This window comes from Sitophilus oryzae, unplaced genomic scaffold, assembly GCF_002938485.1.
Source record: "Sitophilus oryzae breed Bouriz unplaced genomic scaffold, Soryzae_2.0 scaffold_811_pilon_pilon, whole genome shotgun sequence".
Classification (NCBI taxonomy): domain Eukaryota; kingdom Metazoa; phylum Arthropoda; class Insecta; order Coleoptera; family Curculionidae; genus Sitophilus; species Sitophilus oryzae.
Window position 1 is genome coordinate 3,054,244 of NW_022147430.1, and position 24,940 is coordinate 3,079,183.

The window sequence follows — 24,940 nt, forward strand, 5'->3', positions numbered from 1 at the left end:
GTCATTCGTATTGTCGTCTTTTAACCACCATCATCAATTTTATGTTTTCTTATAGGCGCCATGTTAGATTTTTTAAACATAATAGATAAATTCACACATCTAAACATGGAATAAATATTATCAGAATTTAAGATATAATAAGATAATCGTATACTTCGTTTAGTGACCTGAATGCTGAATCAAAATCAGAAATATTAGAATCAAGATTCCTTCCCAGATACTGGCTAGAAGGCCTGGGACTGTATGATGAGTTATAACTCAAGAAACACGATAGATCTGTATGGTGGATGTTGTCGTGGTGATTACCCCCTCCCCTTCCTATAGGAGATGCGAGACCTTGTCGTTGGTGGGGAAGCTCCTGATCAGGTGCTTTTATATCCATAAAAAATGCCAGAGGGCCCTTTTAGAGGGCCCTGGTGGTGGGTTGGTGATGCATGGCATGTAACTGTTTTGTTTCGACGTCCATTCCTGATACCAAGCGTCGATGGTGCTCCATTCGTCTCCAATACATTTAGTGCGGTTTTGGTGGGTGGTTTTCTGGACCGGAGGCGGTTGTGGTTAGCATCCTCGATGTCTGGATCGGTAGTTCTCTGTTGTCCAGTATCTTGTTAAACTCTCTGTACAGAGCGTTTATGCGGCGCAGACTTGGGGGTGGGATGTGACTCAGTACTGGAAGCCATTCGGTGGGTGTGGATTTAATAACACCAGCAATCATTCTCATTGTATTATTGAGCTGTGCGTCTAGATGTGGTTGTAAATAAAATAGTATACAAACCTCGGAGGAAACTTTTCATTATTGTCTCGAGATTTAGTTAATCTCGACGAAAAATATCAATCTCTCGACAGTAATGAAACACTTCCATCCTCCGTATGTAATATACTATTTTTTAAAGGCATAAAAATAGGATCAGGTGCTTTTATACCCATAAAAAATGCCAGAGGGCATTTTAGAGGGCCCTCTGGCATTTTTTACGGGTATAAAGAGAATTTCATTGTCTTGTCTCTGGCTGTAGTGCTTGGGGTACCAGGGGACAACCTCGGGGACAACCCATTGTATTCTCGTCTTAACTTACTTCTACATGCGGGGCCCTGTGGAAGTGGACTGACTAACCCTTGTGGTGTAATTGATCTCAAATTCAAGGAGGCAATAAAGAAAGAGGGATATACCGGGTGCGTCTCAAAAGTAGCTCACCCCTATAACTTTTTTATTTTTTCAGATAAAAAAACGAGGTTTGGTATCTTAGTATATGACATGAATTAAGATTGATTGACGTATTCAATTGTTTTCGGTCACTTCCGATTTCACCGGAAATGATTACAACTTTTGATTTTTATATGGCACCCTCGGTATTTTTTTCCTTTATTCGATAGAAAATAACACTCGAAATAGAATGACGTATTATATGTCAACTTTTGACATTTACGGTTTACATTATGGTTTATTTGAAATTATAACTTGCAGTTCGGAACGAAAATTTGATTCGAAATACCAAGTGTGTGGTATCAAATTATTCGTAAAAAAATGCCTTTTCCAAATATGCTAATGAGCTACCCTCGTTCCATTTGAAAAAATTGAGATATGATTAAAAATACGATTTGAGCATTTTCTACCTGGCCAGGACAAGACACTAAAAACATTAGATGATCAAATCTATTTTTCCTAGGCTCCTTGATTAAGAATTAGTGTTTTTGACATAGTCATGGCACTCTAGATTAAATACGATTTTTTATTAAGCGAGAATGTCAAAAGTTGACATATGATATGTCATTCTATTCAGAATGTTATTTTCTATCGAATAAAGTAAAAAAATAGCGAGGGTGCTACTTAAAAATCAAAAGTTGTAGTCATTTCCGGTGAAACAGGAAGTGACTAAAAACAATTGTATACGCCAGTCAATCCTAATTTATGTTATGATATAAATTATAAATAGTATATGTACAAACATAATTATAGTTAATACATACTAACATACGAAATCTCGTTTATTTATCTGAAAAAATAAAAAAGTTATAGGGGTGAGCCACTTTTGAGACGCACCCGGTATCTTCTATTATAGAGTCAGGACAACACCGATACCAGGCCTAAGGAGAGACCAAGTTAAAGAGGTGGAGAAATTGAAAACAGATCCCCCAGCCTCCACCCCATGGGTACCTCAACCGGAGAAAAGCTCATCGACTGTCACGGCACGAAGGGCTAAACCTCAATCGTTGAAGAATGATGCACGTAGGAGGTAGATTCCCACTGGTGGAAGGGTGTATACCCCCTTGGAGGATGAACAACTATTGTCAGAAGAGCATGGAAAATACCCTGTCTCCCTACAACAGACAGATCCCTATGTATGATGAGTTATAGACTGTGTGATGAGCTATAACTCAAGAAAGGGTAACACAATAGATCTTTAAGGTCGCGGTGAACAAATAACTAATGAAAAAATATATACCCTCCCTCTTACTCATTTTACATTCTACAACCCCCCTCCCACTCATTCTACATTTTACATCAAGATTCCTTTCCGAGTTCCTTTCAGTATTTTCACTTCTGAGATTAAAATATAAGTGGACCAATATTGTCGAATGTTCAAATTCGAAGAGTTGTGTGCCTTTTCCAGTTTGCAAATAGTCGCTACATCAAACAATAAAGGTTTGTTTGAAAAGAAAATTTCAAAAGATTAAGTAGTATTACTGATACATTTCAACATTTTTAATAACTGATAATTAGAGATCTAAAATCTAATGATCTGCAATTCATTGAACAAGGGGGTACAATAACCACCGATTGTGAAGTTTACAATATATCAAACTAAATATCCATAAATATCTGTAGAGAAATGAGTAATAACTAATAAAAAAATGTATCCCAGATTAACTCCCACCCCCGATGTAATAATTTAATTATTCCAAAAAATATTTTAAATAATTTTTGTATGCGAAACAGCTAGGTATTACTAATTCGAAAACGGTTCAGACTATTTTTTATTATCAATTTTTTCTCTGTTGAAAATATTTTCGAAACATTTATCACGACGTGACGAGCCGAACAAAAACAATACGAATTGCGTTAGTTTATATTTACACTGGATGCGTTATTTCCGCGAAATAATTTATAGTGGACGTTGAACAAATACAAAAGACATTTTTTAATATTTTGCGCGAGGCACTTTTTCCATTATGCCCTTTGAAATGTTGACGGGAACATTTTTGTGTGTCTCATTTTCAGTCTCGTGACAGAGAAAAATAAATGGTTAATTTACCAACTAAAATGCGTAACTCGAATACGTAATATCAGAATTAGTTAATTACAGTAAAACACACCATTGCTATATTCACCATTGCTATTTACGTTTCCAATTTCATGTTTTCCCAATACGTCAAGCCACATTTCCTGTTTGCCGATAGGGCATTAAAGTCATCTAGCAAGATGATTCGTTCCTACTTTGGAATTCATTGGAAAGCATTTTGTAAAGCTAAACAGGTTTGAGGGTTGTATTATATTGTCTATACCCGGACGTCAGAGCCTCGTTTGTGTAAACAGGGTGCACCCCGTGAAGGTGAGGTTGACTTTTGGGTAAGCTAGGCTAGATATAGCATAAATTCCCCTTGCACCACACCACTTCATCTCAAGGGATCTTGGCCTAATTGGAGACTTGGATGACGGAAACTAATGACGACTAAGCATCGCACAACGTCGAAGAACCATTTAAAGCGATTCATATATAGGGTGAGTTTCCTACGATGTTCTCTATGGGTATCTCGTAAACTACTGGAGATAGAGAGTCAGTTAAATGGGGAAAGAATTGCAGTTTTGTGGGGTCATAAATATGCATCTTTCAGATTTTTGAAAAAGTTCATGGCTTACTAGATATTTCGAAAAAAACTAATTTTGCCCATTTTAAAAATTGTCCCTAATTTCATTATAATCTATTTTAGACAAAGAGTTTTCAGATAAAAGTTGTAAATAATCACATCCCTAATGAGTTTGTGTTCTCCGATTTTTTCTAAAGCCTGTCATTTTTGACATTTGACACAAACATATGTTTTTTTAAATGGAGACCATAGTTGACCATGACTTCATCAAAAGCGCCATTTTTTAAACTTTTTTCATATTATATATTCATTATATCGTAATAAATATATAATATGTTTTTTCACAAAATTACTGAGTTATAGACAATTGTTATCTTTCTTGAATAATTTTACTTAGTTGGCATGGTGTTCTTATTTTGTTATGATTTATAACTTAAAAAAAGAAAAAATATATTATTAAACGGCTCTTTACAATTTACATTACACAAACTAAAACTTAAAAAAATAATACCACTACATAGACTTTAAGGTATTTCAGAAAATGTTCAAAAAATCCGCGATTATAGTACATAAATGTATCTTTTTTAAAACTGAATTTCTAGCTATTATTCTCACAGAACGACCGGTCGACTTAATTAAACTTCTCCTGTACCGCCTCTTCGAGTGCCTCTCTTCATAAGTTCTTTTGTAAACCTTTTTGTTAACCATACTGCATGAAAAAATCTAAAATGGATAGGTCAGGTGATCAAGGAGGCACATGCTATTGGTCCACCTCTTTCTATCCCTGAGTCTACATAATTATGATATAAATAATTTTTAACATTTCTTTTATTGTGGGGGGGGGTGTCATAATGAAAGTCATATTAGAACCACTCTATTAATGCGCAAGTATCTAAATTTTTCTAACATGTCTTGAAAACCGTGCTCTAAAAAACGTAAGTAACGTTCACCCCTCAACGTAACCTCGAAACTGTATGGCCAAGAAAAGTTGAACCAATAATCTTATACGCTTTTCTTCATTTGAAAACTTCCTATTTACAATTTTTGTTTATTTTAATTTACAAAATTTGGATATTACAGCTTCACATTTCTGAGAGCAACGTCGATTGAACTTGTTTCCATGGCTAACTAAGTGAAATTAGTCAAGAAAGATAAGAATTGGCTAAATGTATATTATTAAAATTTTAGCTTATATCGCTGAAAAGCTTAAAAAATGAGGCTTTTTATGAAATCATGGCTAACTATGGTTCCCATTTAAAAAAAAATGTGTTTGTGTCGTTTGTCAAAAATGACAGTTTTTAGAAAAAATCGGAGAACACAAACTCATTAGGGATATGATTATCTACAACTTTTGTCTGAAAACTTTTTGTCTAAAATAGATTATAATGGCAATAGGGACAATTTTTAAAATAGCCAAAATTTGTTTTTTTTTTCGAAATATCTAGTAAGCCATGAATTTTTTTAAAAATCTGAAAGGCGCATATTTATGACCCCACAAAACTGCAATTCTTTCCCCATTTAACCGAGTCTATCTCCAGTAGTTTCCGAGATACCCATAGAGAACATCGTTGGAAACTCACACTGTATGTGGTTTACATCGTCGATCTGAACATTAGAAATCCCATGTAAATAAAATTCCCATTAAAAGTGATAAGTTTTCCCCATTTTATTTTACACTAAAATGTATTTGAAACTAATGAACTCATTAAAATGAAGCAAATTGTTTATTTTGAATAATTTATACGAATTCGTTTTTAAGTTATGAGAGATACAAAAAATACTAAATTATGCGGAAATTTAAAATAATCCGGTCCTGGTCAAACAAACTTAATAATCATAAGTTATATCACAATATGACTTAAAAAACAAGAAATCTGTTAAAAATATCCTGGGATTGTATGAAAAGTTACAAAAAGTACATTGTAACCATAAGAGAATATTTAAAAAATCCAATTATTTCGTAGATGAGTAAACACAATGATTCAAAAAAAAATTTATTAGCAGTAAACAATTAGCAAAATTAAGTACTTGCTACTTATAAAATGAAGAAAAGTTGGCCCGAGAGTTGGCCTATGTTCTTCACCCCGTCCAATAATTATATTCGCGTCCAGTCCGAATGTATTATCTTGATTTTTCTATACGTAGTACCGTCTCTACGTGCACAATTTTAAAGCTACAAGCTAAATTCCCTCCCGTTGCTAGTCTAGGTGGCGGCGCCGGCCCTGGCGCGGCAGTCAGTATTCATTATTCATTCGTCTTTCGTGCACGGTGCAGTGCGGATCGTAGCTCTCCGATTTCTTCGTCGTAGATCGATGAAGCCATTTTGTTTATTCTCTACTCATTTTGGATATTACTATGTAATATACGGTGTTCTACAGCTAGGTAGAACACAAGGAACAATATGTAAGTATTGTATAATATTTATTTTTAGAGAAAAACGAAGTGGGCGTAAATAACGGAATATTAGAATTAGATAAAAGAAGAAAACAATAAGAATATTATATATATCGGACTGTTGTACTCTCAGTGAGACAAAGTTCGTACGTGTAAAGAATGTCCTTCTCCTTGTGAGAGGAATTCTCATTTATATAAGGTTCTATATCTCGCAGTCAAGAGAATATTATAAATGCCAATGTGTTGCATCTCCGAGTGAGTCAAATTTCGTAGTTTTAGAGGATGGCCACATGAGAGAGATTCCTTTTATAAGTCAATATTGATATCCCACTATCGAGAGATAAATTACAGGTATCACAGGTAAGTATCTTATAATATTTATTTTCAGGTAATTAAATAATGGAGGGAAATAATTGAAGTGGAAACAAATCTCTAAAAATGTAGAAATTAGAGGCAAGGAGGAGACAATGGAAGTAGACAAATGGAGAAAGCAATAAGAATATCGTATATATCGAACTGTTGTGCTCCCAGTGAGACAAAGTTTCCCACTTAGAGAATGCCCTTCTCCTCGTGAGAGGGATTCCTATTGTATGAGGTTCTAAATCTCTTTATCAAGAGAATATTATAAATACCGAAGTTGTGCCGAAGTGTTGTATCACCCAGGGAGTCAAATTACGCATTTTTCGAGAATGGCCGTCTCCGTATGAGGGATTCCTTTTATTAGTCATTGTTGATATCCCCTATCGAGATATTAATTACACGTATTACCGGTGAGTATCTTATAATACTTATTTTTAGGAAATTAAATAATGGATGGAAATAATTAAAGTAAAAGCAAATTTCGAAATATGGAAATTAGAGGCAAGGAGGAAACAATGGAATTAGACAAAAAGAAAAAATGAGAATAACATATATATATCGAACTGTTGTCCTCTCCGTGAGACAAAGTTTCGTACTTACAGAGAATGCCCTTCTCTTCGTGAGAGGGATTCCTATTATATGAGGTTCTAGATCTCGCAATCAACAGAGTACTATAAATGCCGAAGTTTTTTATCTCCCAGCAATGAAATAAGGTATGAAACAAAATTTTGTACTTTTAGAAAATGCCTATCTCTGTGTGAGAGGGATTTCTTTTTTTTATGAGATTTTAGATCTCGCTCTCAAGAGAATATTATTTATATATTTAGGTGCCAAATGTTTGTATCTCCCAGTGAGACAAAATTTCGTACGTTTAGAGAATGCCCATCTCCGTGTGGGAGGGATTTCTTTTATACGTTATCGATAGCCTTATCGAAAAATTAATTACACGTATTACATGTAAGTCTTTCAGAATATTTATTTTTAGACGAATATTGGATGGAAATAAATAGAAGTACATCGAAATGTGGGGATTAGAGGAAAGGAGAAAACAAAGGGATGAGGAATATTGTATAAACACGGACTGTTCTTCTCCCACTGTTCTTTCATAGCGAGAGACAAAGGTTAGTACTTTTAGAGAATCCTCCACTCCGTGTGAGAGGGATTCCTTTTTAAGATATTCAGATCTCGCTATAGAGATAATATTATAATAACCGAAGTGTGGTTGTCTCAATGATACAAAATTTTGTAATTTTAGTGAATGCCCTTCTCCGTGTGAAAGGATTCCTTTATAAATGACGTTCTCGGTCTCGTTATCGTAGAAGTATATTTCACAAAAAGAATTTCAAGTGATAAATCTAAAATTTTAGACCCTCAAAAAAAACGATATATTTCAACAGGAAAACTCCTCCAGACATTATATTTATAAAGCTGTACGTTCAAAAGCAGGACAGTCGCTATTTAAGTGTCACTATCTCATAACAGATCGAACACAAGGTCAGCAACTAGGAAGAGGAAATAACCAAATCTAGCGATTTGTGCAGTTTGTTGGGGAAGGGCAATCAAAAGAGACTACAGAACATTCGACTCTTCGATGATGATACATTCTTCTTCGGGAGACGAATTCAGTCTTAGCCAATGATCTGGCTTCAGCACAGAACAAGGTCCAACTATATCTGAGAAAATATTTTAACTCCCTAATTTACCAAGGAGCCATGGCATGTCGCCTATCCTCTCCTGTGTCATAATTTTTAAGATGAAGTCCAGCATATTTTCGAAATCAAACTCTTAAAAAAAAAATATCTGGGTTATAAAATTTAACAATAGACGTCGTTGACTCAATATTCTTTTAAAGGAAGAGAGAAATATTCAAAAATATATCATGGAACAAATATGGACGGTTGTTATAGATACCGGACGCATCGGCATAGTCCTAATGTGGTTGACGGTATCTTGTACAAAAGGCATCAACTATTTTTCCCTCTGAAGGATTTTCAAATGAAAATCATGAGGAAGAAGGACCTCTGGATAAATTTACGTTTGAGCCTTGCTTAGAGGAAAAGATACAAACAACGGAATGTATCCAGATATTTGTGACAGATATTCGAATATGTCTTTACCTTCCTTCTTTGAAAAAGAAGGGGGGGGGGGTGATAGATGAGGCACGAGCGGCCAATTAGGTACCCTCCAGTGTATATAGTACCCTCCAGTGTATATAGTGCGATAATAGGCGACAACCAACTTAACGTTGACCTCCAAGTCATTAAAAGTAATCAACTTAGCTGACCAGCTAATAATAATAACTCAAATATGCATATAATAATAAAATAGCTAATATCCTAGATTTTCATAGCTAATATATAATATATATATATATATATATATATATACATATATATATATATATATATATATATATATATATATATATATATATATATATATATATATATATATATATATATATATATATATATATATATATATATATATATATATATATATATATATATATATATATATATATATATATATATATATATATAGTCTCCTATTTTTCTCTATGTTGGCTAAAGAAATTTCTCTATTTTGGCAAAAGGCTATTCTAATGGAAATGTAAGTTTTATTCTAAATCTTAAGAAACACGTAACTGTGTCTCATTTCAAAAGGAGGTCCTTATGATAACGGCTGTTAAATGCTAATTTGTTTATGTAAATCTTTGACTTTCATATGTTGGAATAGGGGAGATCGGGGCAAGTTGGCGAAGTAAAATACAAAAGGCTCCAAAACACGAACTAACGGGTTTAAAAAAAAAGATCCCATTTCATCTGTTAGTACATTTATTCAGGTACATAATAAAACATAAAAAATAAAATAAAAGTGTACTCTTGAAAAAATATAGTTAAGAAAACAAAAAAGTGCATTTTCGTCAACTTGGCCCAGTACCGGGGTAAGATGACGAGCCTATTCAAGAACAAGATGACGATTATAAACAAATGTCGCAGGTATATGTGCCATCTTTTTTTGTCAGAGTGTGTACGACTCGTGCCACCAACTCTCGCACGTGTTACATTGAATCCAGTCTTCTGTAGGAGGCCCAATATAGAATTCCTGGCAGCCAGGACAAAAAATGTCATTAGTTTTCTTCTTCTTTCCTACCTGCTTTTCACGATTTTTCTTGAAATACATTTCTTTTTGACTTTGACAGAATCAACCTTCCCTTCTTTTTAATTTCTTTTAAGTTTTTTTCATTGTTTTTCCTTTCCTGTTCTTCTTTGTTGGGTGTTGAGGTGATGACAGAAGCCCTTTGTTTAATTTCTTTTGTAGTTTTTATGGGACATTGTATATTTGGGAAAGGGTTTCATTTCAAGTAGCGTTACTCGACTATCAACATTAGAGATTGTTTGACTAGAGCTGGATGAACTTATAGTACCAAGAGCTTGTGCTTCATTGTTTTTTGCAGATTTTTTTGCTGTAGGCCTGAAGGTCCAGGAAGGGACAAATTCATTGACCTTGCCGGCTGATTTTTCTTGGAAAGCAATGGGGGTTCAGCATCTGGTGTCATAGTTTTTATTCTTTTCAGAATCCATTTTATTCAATCCTGAGGGTCCTGCGAGAATTAAATTAACAAGCTTTTCTGCTTCTAATTAACAATGCTCTAATACTCAGGTCAGTGAGGTAAGTCACAGACTGAGTTTCCTGAGCATCAAAAAACGTTCTTCTGAACCTCCTACCACTAAGAGGAATTGGTTCGTTGTTATTTTGTTTTTTTATATAACGTCTTAATGTTGCTTCCGGGATTCCATGCTCAATGCTGGCAGCTTTAACTGACTTATGGTCGCGCAAAATAAAGTGCAACGCGGCAATTAGCACATCTTCTGACCAAGAGCGTCTACCTGTACGGTGTTTATAAGTTCTCACCATCTAAAAAACATCAAAATGAATTTAACTAATTTTATAGACAGTGGGGTAAGTTGACGATTCGTCATGTTGCCTCCGTCAACTTGCCCCAGGAAACATTTTTTAAGAACCAGCAAAATAAATTATTAATTAAGTGAAATTAGGTTGTATCCTACCTTCTAATATTTAATATGTTCAATAATCAAAATTAACTATAAAAGAGGGGCTTCTATTTTTCTTTAAACTTGCAGAAATTGCTTATTTTCTGGAGCTGGATGTTTACATCTAACAGGTGTGAAAAGCGGTTATGATTTTTTAAACCCGATGCAAAAATGATAGCGCCATCTATGTGTAACCCGACGTATTATACACCTAAAGGAATTTATAGAAATATAAATGGGATTTTTAGGGTGTACAGTTTTATTTAAATCGGTACTTTGTCATCTTGCCCCGTTCGTCATCATGCCCCGATCTCCCCTACTCACCATCTACATTATTTAGAGTTTATATTTACCCATTTCGGTCTATAAAAGCAGTGTTGTGTTTTGGCCAATACTTTATACATTTTGACAAAGTGACAGACTTTGTGCAAATTATCGAAACAAAAAGTTAGTTTTTTCTTACAGTATATAATATATATTTTCTCCTCTACAATTCACTTTCGAAAGAGATGATTATAATAACATTAACGTAAACTTTCACAGACTTTGAATTTTTTCTTAAATATCTCTGGATGGTTTCTCGTTGAAAGAGGCTTTTGTAAGATAAGATGTGTCTAAGGTTTACTGCATTAAAATTTTACCATAAATGTTCCCTAACAGTTCTACTTTCTTATCTAGAAATTCCGGAAAGAATAGACATATCAATTAAATCATAAAGTGGAAATAGTTTTCTTGCAGTTTTACGTATATAAATAGATTATATAACTCTTGCCGTGAACTGCTATAAAAAATAATAAATCATATATTGGTTTCACGTTTAACCTTAGTTATCAGAGACAGATGTCAGTTTGTTTTTAGTCAGTATATAATTATATATGCATATCATAGTTACTGAAATAGTATAAAATTGACACAGATCAATATCTATGTCTACTTTATATCAATGTCCACAATATCCATACCAATGTATGGATCGAAACCTAATATATATGATGACTCTGGTTTAATTCATCGACGTAATTAAAGCATTTTGGAAAATAAATTATTGAGAATCTTAATTTCTTACTACTAAAGTCTAACATTCAAATGTTGTCTAATATTAATGGCTTAAAAAGTAAGGCCTTTACTCCAACCAAAACCAAATTAAAACATTTTAAAATTAGAATTATATGTAAATCTTAATTTCTTACTACTAAAGTCTAACATTCAAATGTTGTCTAATATATATATGGCATATATATAGGCCTTTACTCCAATATATATACCTTAAAAAATATATATATATATATATATATATATATATATATATATATATATATATATATATATATATATATATATATATATATATATATATATATATATATATATATATCAGTTAAACCTCACTATGGTCGAGTTATCCACGCAGTTCTACATTGAGACAGGGATTTCTATCGACACGATGAGTTAACTGGTTTATAAAAGTATAATTGAACAATTTGGTAGAATCCTTTATGGAAGTGCCATCTTATGGGTTTCTGTCTCTGCTTAGTATGCATATATGTATATGTTAAATTGTCACAATTTAATAAATCCATGTATTGATGGCCGTTAAATTGGTTTCATTTTGGTTGCATTCAGTAAACATATTTATAATTTCAGCTATTTTTTGTCTCAAAAAAATGCTTTCTGCACCGCATTCATTAATTTGCAACCATCAGTTCTTTAAACATCTACGTATAGAAAAATCAAAGATAATACATTCGGACTGGACATGAATATAATTATACGATCAAACGAACTTACCTGAAGTGAAGTTCGATCGTAATTATATGAGGCGTCCAGTCCGAAATATCTCCCACCCTTCCGTTTTGCCCCATGGTCGCTTGAATTAATGAATAAATCTTTGAAAATGAATACCGACCGCCGCGCCAGGGCCGGCGCCGCCACCTAGACTAGCAACGGGAGGGAATTTAGCTTATAGCTTTAAAATTGTGCACGCAGGGACGGTACTACGTATAGAAAAATCAAGATAATACATTCGGACTGGACGCCTCATATAATTACGATCGAACTTCACTTCAGGTAAGTTCGTTTGATCGTATAATTATTCTTGGTTCGGAATATTTAAATTACTTAAAATTATGCTTCTTCAAAATTCGCCAGCTTGTTCGCCAAGCATTGATACAAAATTTTTTGAATATTTCTTCCAGTATTCTGGGGTACTAACTTGTTTTTTATCTTCCACTTGTAACAGAATATTTAATTTTCATTTATTATTTCTTGATGATCTTTATAAACATAATTTTCCTTTTTATATTTAAAGTAGATATTTACCTAATAACTGTTCTGGCCTATTTGGCAAATATGCAGAAAATAAATCCGTTAGTCTATAGACTAATTTTCCCCATAATTCCACTAAACTATTTTTCTTTCTTAAGTTGTAAGTAAGTATTCAGAGTCCATTTCATTAGTCCGAAAAAGTAGCAGAATAAGCGTTCGGAATTTAACGTTTTATGTAAAACCGGCTAGGTATTTTTACACAAATGAAGAAGGAAATTAAAGATAAAGGATTAATACTATATCCGTATTGTAGCATATTTTTAGGCATCTTCTTTATTTTTAAGATTTTGATGGTCAAACATCATCAAAATATTCCTTATATTTGGACTAAATTTTCTCAAAAATAAGGCCATAATTTAAAATTCCTTTGCAATACGGAAATAGATTGAAGTTTTGTGATTACAGTGATATATAATTTATATGGTTTTGTAACAAATTGCTCGCTATTTTATGGCAAATGCTGAAGCTCTGCAAACCTTAATCAAGCCTTAATCAAAGCACGTGTGTTTGGAATTATGGATGTAACACGACAGGATCGGGCTAAGCCTTCTTTAAGGTAGATTTCTGAAATATAATATATATTATATTTCCTTCGGCCACATACCCGCTTTACCCTATCCCTGAGAGCGACCAGAAAGTACAGCGTAATAGACTCTTAAGTAAGTAGTCAAAGAATATACCAGCTATAATGCATATTTATAAATTGTATGTTTTACACGTATAAAGTCAATAAAGCATTAAAAAATAAGTATTTGAAATTATTTTTGGCAACAAAATCCTCAATTTGTTATTAAAAAATTGAATCTCAAGGTGGCATGTTTGTTATTCCAAACAGGGGCAGGATTATTTTTGCAATTAATTTTAGTATTTTTTTATCTTTCGTCCGAAAGAATTTTGTAGAAATTATTGAAATAAATAAATATAAATAAATAAATGCCTTTATTGTCAAAAAAAATTTCAAATTGTAGACAAAGGTAAAGTAAACAAACAAAGTAAACAAACAAGGTACACAAACAAACAAACAAAAGAAAATACAAAACATTATACAAATAATATTGTCAGTCTTATTGTTAAAATAAACATTTATAAATGTTTACAATGTCAAAGAACAAAAAAATAAAAATAATATTCAAAAATATTTAGCTAGTTTATAGTAAAATATCAATGACCTCTAAATAAATTAATTTCGACGTCATTAGTAAATATAGCAATAGCAAACATTAGACCAGTGTTTACAAGATCAAATTCGATTTTCAAAATATAATTCATTTACGGCGTAGAAAGCCTTGTCTAGTAAATAAGAGTTCAATGCTTTGCGAAATGAAAAACATGATATTATGGATTTGATTTCAAATGGCAGGTGATTGTGCATTTTTTTCGAGTTGTATAATATTTAACTTTTAACTAACTCTGAGCGTGGGGTAGGTAGATAAAGATCTTGCTCCGCGTTCCTGAGTGGATAAGTGTGAGATGGCCTTTCTTGAGAAGCTGATAAATGTTTACCTACGTATTAGGCAAACGGATTCAAATATAAATAAGGAAGGAAGAGTCAATATTTTTAATTCTTTAAAAAAGTCCCGGCAATGAGTTCTGCCGTTTAGTCCCAGTGAATATCGAACTAATTCTAAGAAATTGAATCAACATTTCATCTTAAGAAGTTCTTGAAACATTTTCAAATATATTTTTCTGTAAATGTTCAGGCCGGCGCACAGTGGTTCGTTCTTATGGGAGCTTGTGGTCAAAATATAATAATAATAATAATAATAATACTTTATTTTGCATGAATATCATTGACAACAAATGTAATTTACAAATAAAAAATAACAATAAAAAAATATGCAAAAAAGGAACTGAAGACAATTAAAATTGGTTTAAATTCAGGTCCTGTCAGATCACAATATCAGCTAGTATAAATGTGTGTTATGTAGCTAAATTATTTTACTGTAACTTAGCTACAAATATAAGTAAATTATATAGTAATCCTATGACTAAGAAAATTTAGTATGAAATTCAAAGAAATAAACACAAGGAAAAGTATTTTATACTAAAATAATTCTGAGGTAAAAAAAAACTAAGAGGGAAGAGAACTATCCAGAAAATGTTTTTTAAGTTTATTTTTAAATGCAGCACTCTGAAGGTTTATCATTTCTGCTGGTAAACAGTTGTAAAGCTAGGAAATATTAAATGAGAAACATCTAGTGAACAATGCTGTTTTGTGAGGTGGTGGAGTAATAAGTCCCTTAAATCTAAGGTTTAAGTTGTGCACATCTGTTCTGAATTTTATTTTATTCACCAAGTATGGAGGACACTTCTTAGAAATAACTCCATGAAATAAAACCAATGAATGCATCTTACGTCTGTTTTCCATATTCAACCACTTAGCTTCTTTTAACTTATGCGAAATGGGATCATATTTTCTTATACCATAAATAAAACGTAGGCAGCTTTTTTAAAGCTTCTCTATTCTGTTAATGTCAATTTTTTCCAGACATGGTCCATATATAAACATATAAAACAACCTATAACACGTGAACACTAGCTTAACTTTCAAATATTTGGTGTATATAGGTGTATATGTTGGAGGCAGATGCCGAACTCGGTCTATGTCCGAAATAATTAGATATATGGCGATTTGTCTAACAACTAAATAACTAAACTTGCCAGTATAGATGCGTGCAACTTCGTGGTTATAAATAGTCTTTATATAACTTCTTTGCGGAGGGGGTTATTCTTTTTTTGGTATAATATAACAACAAAAGATTATTATTGAGAAATGAAAAAAAAACACATAACAGAGTCCGGCAATAGTGCATCTGTAGGTCCTAGAATAAAAACTTGGAAATTTTGTTTAAGTGAAAACCTAAAGTATGTACGAGGATGTACGAGTATATCAGGAAAATATTTTAACCTTAAAAAAGTGTGAGTGGATCGGGATATATTTTTTTAAATGGGACACCCTTTATATTGCATTTTTGGTTTCGTTTTAGATCACTTTTCATACTCCTAAGATATGAGTAAATATATTTCGGTAATTTCAGCTATAAATATCGTACTCTTAAATCATACAGGTTGTTCAAAATTCTACGCCAAACTTCCTAAAATATAAATAATTTTTCTTAATTTTTTTTAAATGGAACACCCTGTATATTATTGTTTTATTAGATGGAGAGTTATAAAATATATTTTTTTGTATTTAAAGTATTTCAATATATTTGATGGTTTTGCAGATACACGCAGAATTATTTCATATGACTCTTTGAACGGTAAAATACGAGCGAAAAATAAATTGATAAAAATTTACTGTGGAAAATGCCATAAAAAATATAAACCCGCGAATATCTGAGAAACCGTTTAAAATTTTCTCAATTATTTTTGATTACCTTTGATTTAAAACCGATTTTAAAACGCATAAACAAGAAAAAAGATTTTTTTTATCGATAAGCATGGCCTACTTAAATACGGAATATTATCTGAGGGGGCAAATTGTGGCAGCTACCAGCAGTTTCATATGTAAGAGCAATGGCCACAGATCATGTCAACTTAACTAAAATTTAACAGTCGCACGGCGTCGCAAGCCAATTTTTACCAAACCAAACCAAACTAAAGGTATATTCTATTACATTATTTTACTATAAATATATAGTAGAGATCAATTTATTGCGGAAACATGTATTTAATTAATTGAGAGATATTCAATTTAAGAAAAATAATATTTATATTGACTTTGAAACATTGCTATAAAAATAATACAGTAATACCCCGACTTACGCTACCTCGACTTACGCGAATTCGGAGTTACGCGATTTAATTTTCTCGTCTATTCGTTTTTTGTTTGAACGCCGTGCAGTCAAGGTCAAGCGGCGGCGTTTGTTTCTGACTCCCCCCGCCCGCATTATTATTCGTTCAGTTTACAACAAGCACATACGTGTAGTGCGGAATCGGCGCGTAGGTACATAAGTTACGATTTTGTGTTTTTTTGTGCGTTGTGCGACGACCTGAGATATTTACTAAGTACTATGGCATCCAAACGAAGTAGAACCGACTCTTTTGCTTTAAACAAGAAGAGAAAAACATTATCTTTGGAGTGTAAACTTAACATTATTAAAGACTACGATGCAAAAATAAAAATTTGTGATTTAGCGAAGAAGTATGAACTTCCGGAATCGACAGTCAGATCAATTACGAAAAGTAAAGAAAAAATTCTCGAAGCTGTGAAAAATGCTCAGTCTTTGAATTCAAGCATCATTCGTAAACGGCATGGTATTATCGCTGAAATGGAAACATTGTTAAAATTATGGTGTGATAATCAAGTAAGTGTGAAAAATTGTCCTATTGATCAGAACACGGTGTGCTTTCAAGCTAAACAAATTTTTGAGAAATTAAAAGAAGAAGCTGGGGAGATGGCTAAAGATGAAACGTTTAAAGCCAGTAACGGTTGGTTCAGCCGGTTCAAAAGTCGCTGTAACTGGCATAGCATTGCAGAAAGTGGAGAGGCGGCAAGTGCAGATAAAGAGGCAGCATCTCTCTATCCAGAGAAACTCAAAGCTATGATAAATGAAGGTGGCTATACCAGCCAAACCATATTCAACGTAGATGAAACTGGCCTATTTTGGAAGAAGATGCCTAAAAGAACTTTTATTGCGCGTGAAGAGAAAACTTTTCCAGGTTTTAAGGCCGCCAAAGATCGATTGACAGTGATGCTTGGCGCGAATGCAGCTGGTGACTTTAAATTAAAACCTCTCTTAGTTTATCGCTCGGAAAATCCAAGAGCATTGAAAAACAAATCTAAAGCTGGTTTGCCCGTGATTTGGAAGTCGAATCGTAAAGCTTGGGTGACGGCCTCCCTTTTTGAAGACTGGTTTGGTCATCACTTCATACCTGAAGTCGAACGTTATTGCCAGTCTAAACAAATCCCGTTTAAAGTGATGCTATTAATCGACAACGCGCCAGGTCATCCTCCTGCTACTTTAACTAGTTTCGACCCACGTGTGAAAGTTGAATTTTTGCCACCAAATACAACCAGCTTGCTTCAACCGATGGACCAGGGCGTTATCAAAACATTCAAAGCTTATTACACGAGACGATCGTTTGCACATCTGCATGAAGCTATGAGACAAAACAACGAGCTCTCTGTTAAAGAATTTTGGAAACAATTCAACGTTTTAGAAGCAGTGAGAATCATTGGAGAATCTTGGAATGAAATTTCACAAAAAACTTTAAATGGCGTCTGGAAAAAACTCTGTCCATTTTTTTTCTCCACTATGACTCAGGCGGAATTAGTGTCAGGGCCTGATGAAATTTGCAATGTGATCAAAGACGTTGTCGAACTTGGTAGACAAATAAATTTAGAAGTGGATAGTGATGATGTTCAAGAGCTGTTGGATTCACACAATGAGGAGCTTACAATTGATGAGCTCATAACAATGCGTGAACAAGAGGAAGAAATTGATAATCATGATTCTTTGGATCCAGTTCAATTAGAAGATCAAATGACAGTTGGAAACTTGACAGAAGCCCTCAGTTCGATTGAAAAAGGGTTAACAATTTTGGAAAGCATAGACTCCAATGAAGAGCGCAGTTTTGTTACAAAACATGGAATAAAAAAATTACTAGGATGCTACGAGGAGATATTACGGGAGAAGAAAAAATCATTGACTCGTCAGACGACTTTGTTACAATTTATGAAACCTTCTACATCAAAATAACTTCGGATTGTGTTTATACACTCTATTAATATATTTGTATATTGTATTGTCATATTATTTAGAATTAGATACTAATTATTTCCTAAATTATTGTTTTATTTAGTCTCCAGTCCCAATTAAACATACTTTGTATGTCTTTATATGCAAAATTGTACCCCGACTTACGCGAATTCGACTTACGCGGATAGCGCTCAGTCCCACCTATCGCGTAAGTCCGGGGTATTACTGTACATGATTTCTAGACTCTAACGCTGAAATTTAAATGTTTACTTACATTCAAAACTTTCGTGATAATAGCATGCACTGCTAGTGTTAAGGTAATTTTTTCATATTCGATTTATTTTTTCCAGTCTTCTAGATAAGTTTTCTAAAAGATGCTGTGCAAAAATTATAATATTTTTAGATTTTTTATTGTGAATTTTGGCCGTGGATTAACACTACGGCAACCATCGTGCGGCGTATAGAATTGTAGACTACTACAGGTATTTTTTTATAGATCATAAATAGTTTGCTTAAAAATTTTGCAGTTTAGAATTATTATAAAATTTAATCAACAAACAACAACAAAACTGAGATATTGCTTCAACATTTCTAGTGACAATTGATTAAAAATATAAAAAGATGTCTAAATTAATAGTATCAATCAAACGACAGGCTTTTTCAATGATTATTTCAATATTTTCCATATAAAATGCTGCATACCAGCGGTCTCTACGAACGCCATATTCAATATCCGTATACAGATGGTGTCGATCCAATATTCCCAAATAAAAAACCTCCAACATTCATAGTATTGCGTTGGGAAAACCGAAGGAACTTACATAAACCGATGAAATGGTAAAATTTAAAAATATCCAGACATGGCTAAAGTGGCGTAGCTATCATGCATTTTCCTGTAAAATTTATTTATGAAATTATTGTAGGATTGGTATAAAAAGTAAATAAATGAATAAATACGATATTACCTATTAGGTAAAATTTCTTGAAAAAGTCCTGTACAAAATTTCGGTATAGAGAAGTAACGGTTAAAGTTCAATGTCCGGTTAATGTCGACATTAACAGGTTTTGTTTTTGGTTGTTTTGTTTTGTATTATTTTCGAGATTAACAGGGTAATGTCGATATTAACCGAATATCGGACCTTAACCGTTAAGAGAGACATATAAAAAATAAACACATAATAATTATAAAATGCCACAGCGTAGAATCTAAACGGAACCAGCTTGTCAATGTGTTTTTATTCGTAAGCAAATTTGCCTAATTCCTATCGGCGTTAGAAGCAAAGAAAATTAAAAAGATAAAAAAAAAGAAAAACTGTTTAAAATATCTAAATGTAACTACTAAGAGAATACTTTTATTTTCTTTTTCAATAAAGACACTATTGAAAAAGAGAGACACTATACGTTGACGTTCTGATAAACTTATATACGGTTCATACCAAATAAACTTTTAATCGCGTTATTAAGCTTGACCGGCACAGCGCAGCTTTGCCCACTTTTATATATTTTTTCTACTTCAGGAAACAAGAATAAATTAATTATAAATATACAGGGTGAGTCTTGAATAAGTGCAAATACAGGGTTGTTCACCACATACGACACGGAGTATTGTAGCTAAGCGATTAGATTTTTACAAATTGTAAGTTTTGGGTTAGTTGAAGGACTACAATTGTTGGCTACAATTTAAAAATATTTTTACAACCTTCAGAGTATCCCAAATCAATAAAAAATATCAGTTGTATTTTTTTAAATTGAACACCCTGTATATTATTACATTTTTAGTTTCTACGATTAAAATGAAAGTTAATTTGATAAAGGTTTATCACCCTTAAACCTTACCGTTTTTGAAATATTTTCAATTTTGTGAAATTGCAGTAAAAATTTCAAGGCTTCATTTCTCCAACGGTATCAAAGTTTTTAATACTAAATATTTACTGAAGTTTAATTATTGATTAGTTATTGTGTTGCAATAATAAAATAATACTACTTCATACAGAGTCTCTAAACATTTATTTTAAATAATTTCTAGCTTTAAACGGCAATAACTTGTTTAATTTAAATAGAACACCCTGTATATTTTAGGAGAATCAGATGCACAATTTTATTGTCCATCAAATTGTATTATACCATTTTTTACCTATCTCTGCAAGTTTTCATAGAAAATGCGTTTACTAATAATTTAGACCTAATTTATCAATATACCCATGGAATATTGACATTTTAGATTGTTTTTAAAATAACAAATGTACAAAATGTACAGGTGCTAAAAATGATAATATTACCAGCCTATTTGTATACAAAAATTAAACTATTTAAATCTTCATAAAATACTATACCATTAATTAAATATACCAACAGTATTTCCGTCCAAATATTAATTAATTACATATTTAATTGTGTTAGTTAATAAATTATCCTAAATAAATGGGGATTTGGAATCAGAAATCAATATAGTAATAAGTTATGAAAATGAACATCTCTGTTATTATAAATAAGCATTCGTCAAAAAATGAAATAACATTTTTAAGGTGTTACTTTTTACCACACTCTCTAATATACATACAAAATTCAGTTTTTAGTATTTGGAGCAATTATTATTAATCAATGCAAGCAGTCCATTAATGTAGTTTGAATACTGGAATCATATTAATTGGTCCTTTCTACAAATATTCAAACATTTATTTTTATTTTGTAATGACATAAACGAACTATATTGACAATATTGGTATCTGTACCCTTTAAAATTTTGTTACATCTTTAAAAATATTCTAAAATATCAATTTTCCATGGGTATATTGATAATTGAGGTCTAAATTATAAGAAAATGTATTTTCTACGAACACCTGAAGACAGGTAAAAAATGATATAATATAATTTGATAGACAATTAAATTGTGCATCTGATTCTCATAAAATATACAGGGTGTTCCATTTAAATTAAAGAAGTTATTGCCGTTTAAATCTAGTTATTATTTAAAATAAATTTTTAGACACTCTGTATAAGATAGTATAATTTTTATTATTGCAACACAGAATTTAGTCAATAGAAATACTTTAGTACAATATTTGGTTTTAAAGACTTAAATACGCCTAGAGAAATAAAGCATTATAATTATTACTGTATTTTGACAAAAACCTAAATATTTCAAAAACGGTAAGATTAAAATGCGGTAAACCTTAATCAAATTTACTTTTATTTTAATCGTAGAAATTAAAAATGTAATAATATACAGGGTGTTCCATTTAAAAAATACAACTTTGATATTCTTTATTTCTTTGGGACACTCTGTATTTTGTAAAAATATTTTTAAATTGTAGCTCTAATAGTCCTTGAACGAACCCAAAACTTACAATTTGCAAAAATTAAATAGTTTAGCTACAATACTCCGCGTCGTATGTGGTGAACAACCCTGTATTTTCAGGGGTGGTATATTTCGACCCCAGGAACACGCCTATGAGTTTTTTTTTCGCAAAAAAAGCTGTTGAAAATGGTGCATTTTCTTTTAAATATCCCTGTATATTTTTTGAAAACTTTTTAGCACCTGTACAAATTTTCCCACGGTATAATTTCTTCATCTCTGATATTACCATAGTTAGTACAACTCTACTCTATGGTTACGGCATTAAAAGGGATGCAAATACAGAAAAAATCCGGTGGCTCTCAAAACTTTTTTTAAATTTTCAAACTTAAATAACTCGGATATTTTGAACTTATATGAAAAATAGTAAAGAGAAAATTACGTTTCTTTTATCGAGATATACCAGTCCTGAAAATATTTGCACTTATTTAAGACTCACCCTATGCTATAAAAATAGCAATGAGTTTTTACGGCTATTAAGCTAGGTATCTTGTACACTTGACACTAAAAGAGGTATCTTGTACACTTGGCACTAAAAGAACATGTTTGACTGCAAGGTCTGCTAGTAAACATTTTTAAACTTAAAGTATTACAACACTATTTATTTAAACCAAAAACTCGTAATAGGAAACTAAAACTAAAAATAGGTGTCAAAAACGAATAACAATGTCAGGAAATAAATAAATAAATGCGGACACTTGACATTTTTTACAGCAGAGCTATCACCTGAATCCCAGCCCGAAATTTAAATTCCAGTTAGCCAGTACGGCGCCGAATATGTCCATCGTTGGCAACAGTGAATTTAAAAATCGCGCCCTCGATTGCATAATTAAGTTTAATTGATAACAAATATACTTAAAATGGAGTTTCAAATTATTTTGTTGGTTAGGCAAAATTCGTTGCCGAGTAAACCCACGGAAAAGTATAGGACTTGGCAACAGCCAGTGAGCTGGTGCGCTAAAGTGTTAGCATTTTTTGAAATTACCATACTTGGATTACCAAAGATTTTAATATTCCTTAATATGAAAATGGCACCTTTATGTTTTTCCTTTTCACAATAAGATCCCTTGTGTTCAAACCACTTTATGTTGTGCCACTTGGACCGCACATGCTCTGTGTAATGTGTACCGGATGGCCATCTAAAGCCGGTCCGAGACACTACGTGCATTTGGCGAATGTACGAATATTCGAATTATGTACTGCGGCTTCGGCCACCTTCCCACACGCTACATTATTTGTAAAAATGCGTCCACGTAAACACGTAAACAAATAGCCGTAGCGTCTGGGAGTAATTCCAAAGTTGATTTCGCCGCACTACGAACTCCTTTGATTCGTGCCAGTTTACCGACAATCGCCGGGAAAATTACGAAGTACGAATCTTCGTCAAAGGTAACCTCCCACACGCTACGCGAATAAGCTCGAATACCGAATATTTGCCAAATGCACGTAGTGTCTGGGACCGGCTTAAGAATGGACGCCGGCTGTATTTCAGAAACTACTTATCGTCTAATTTTGGGAAAAGAAAATAATTTCCAGCTATTTCTCTTGGCCGATTTACTTACTAATTTTTTGATTAAACGCTAATTAAATAAATTAAATTAAGTTCGAAAAATGTCCGCTGGGGAACGCATTTGTGATACCAAACCAAAAAACAGGATTTTCCTCAAAAGTAAATGCAGGTAAAGAGGTATTTTAAATGTTTTATTAATTAATTTTATTCAATGGGACCTTAATTTAAGTTTATTACAATAAGAATAACACTGGTTTGGGTTAGCTTTACAAGATCTTTTCTTCCCTAATGATCTCCAGTATAATTGTTTTTTTGTTTGTATTTTTTTCATGGTAGCTAGAGCTGTTTCACATCATAATAGATATTGCGTTTTTGTATAAAAAATTAAATAGCAAGCTATGTTACTTTTATACAGTTAAATAGAGTACAAAATTTCCAAACTATCAGCGCAAACCGCAACTTTCTATCTTCTGTCTAACGGGAGATATTAAGAGAACAAATCATGTTAGGCTGCCGCCTAGGATTATAAGGACTAAAAATTATAGTAGTAGGCTAGAAAACGAGGTAAATTAGTTACGTCAAAATAACAAAAAATATATTTTAGTTGTTAATGTTGGCAGGATAATGTTGAGCATGTTCGTTCTTGATTCGACCCCATAAATAAAAACCCACGCATCCGGTGACCTAACTGGCAATGGAGATATGCCGCTCCAGGGTCTTTACCTACTAAAGTAAGTGGTATCTAAGAAGCCCCACACATTCATAGTAAAATAAGCGGCACAACTGCACCAACTGAACCATCATGCTGATGAACTGGCAACAAATGCAATTTCATCATGATGGATCCTCTAACAAAATTGGCAATTTCTCTCTTAGAAATTGTGTATAGTTTATTCCACTCAGATGATTAAAAAAGTCCAATCATTCGCCATCCTAGAATTTCTGCCCCAACATATACCGACTAACGGTCTTGGTGCTGAACTGCATCAAGGGTAGATTGGACCAGTATAGTGCATATTGTTAAAATTCGCAACTTCGTTGTTATATGAAAACTGGACCGAACAACATAAACTTAATAATATAATAATAAATAACGCAAACAACAGGTAAAACACGAAAACAAGTGAAATCAGGGACGAACTTGGATTAATAACTAAATGCCGTTACATGAAAATAAACCCTAGTTTTCGGCCATACGAAATTCGGCCGTTTTCTGTTAAAAGCAATATTCCTAAAACGCGACACAAAATTCCTAAAAATTGTAATAAAATCAATGATTGTCCGAGTTTAGGACATCTTAATCTGAGAACATTTTAATCTGAGAAAATAATGTTACATAAACCCGTTTAAAAATTTATGACGTCATTTCTTCTTAAAAAAAGTCCGAAATTCGGATGCATGAAAACTAAATTTAAACGTTTTAATATTT

At 32.6% G+C, this 24,940-nt stretch overlaps 1 protein-coding gene across 1 annotated transcript; it reads left to right on the plus strand.

The window, feature by feature from the left end:
- The first annotated feature begins 16,957 nt into the window (after positions 1-16,957).
- Positions 16,958-18,646, plus strand: LOC115889206 (tigger transposable element-derived protein 1-like). The gene has a single exon (XM_030909155.1). It carries the CDS (start codon positions 16,958-16,960, stop codon positions 18,644-18,646), a length of 1,689 nt encoding a protein of 562 aa, XP_030765015.1.
- The last annotated feature ends 6,294 nt before the right edge of the window (positions 18,647-24,940 follow it).

Coding starts and splice junctions, on each gene's coding strand:
- LOC115889206 (XM_030909155.1), top strand. CDS start 16,958: ATGGCATCCAAACGAAGTAGAACCGACTCTTTTGCTTTAAACAAGAAG.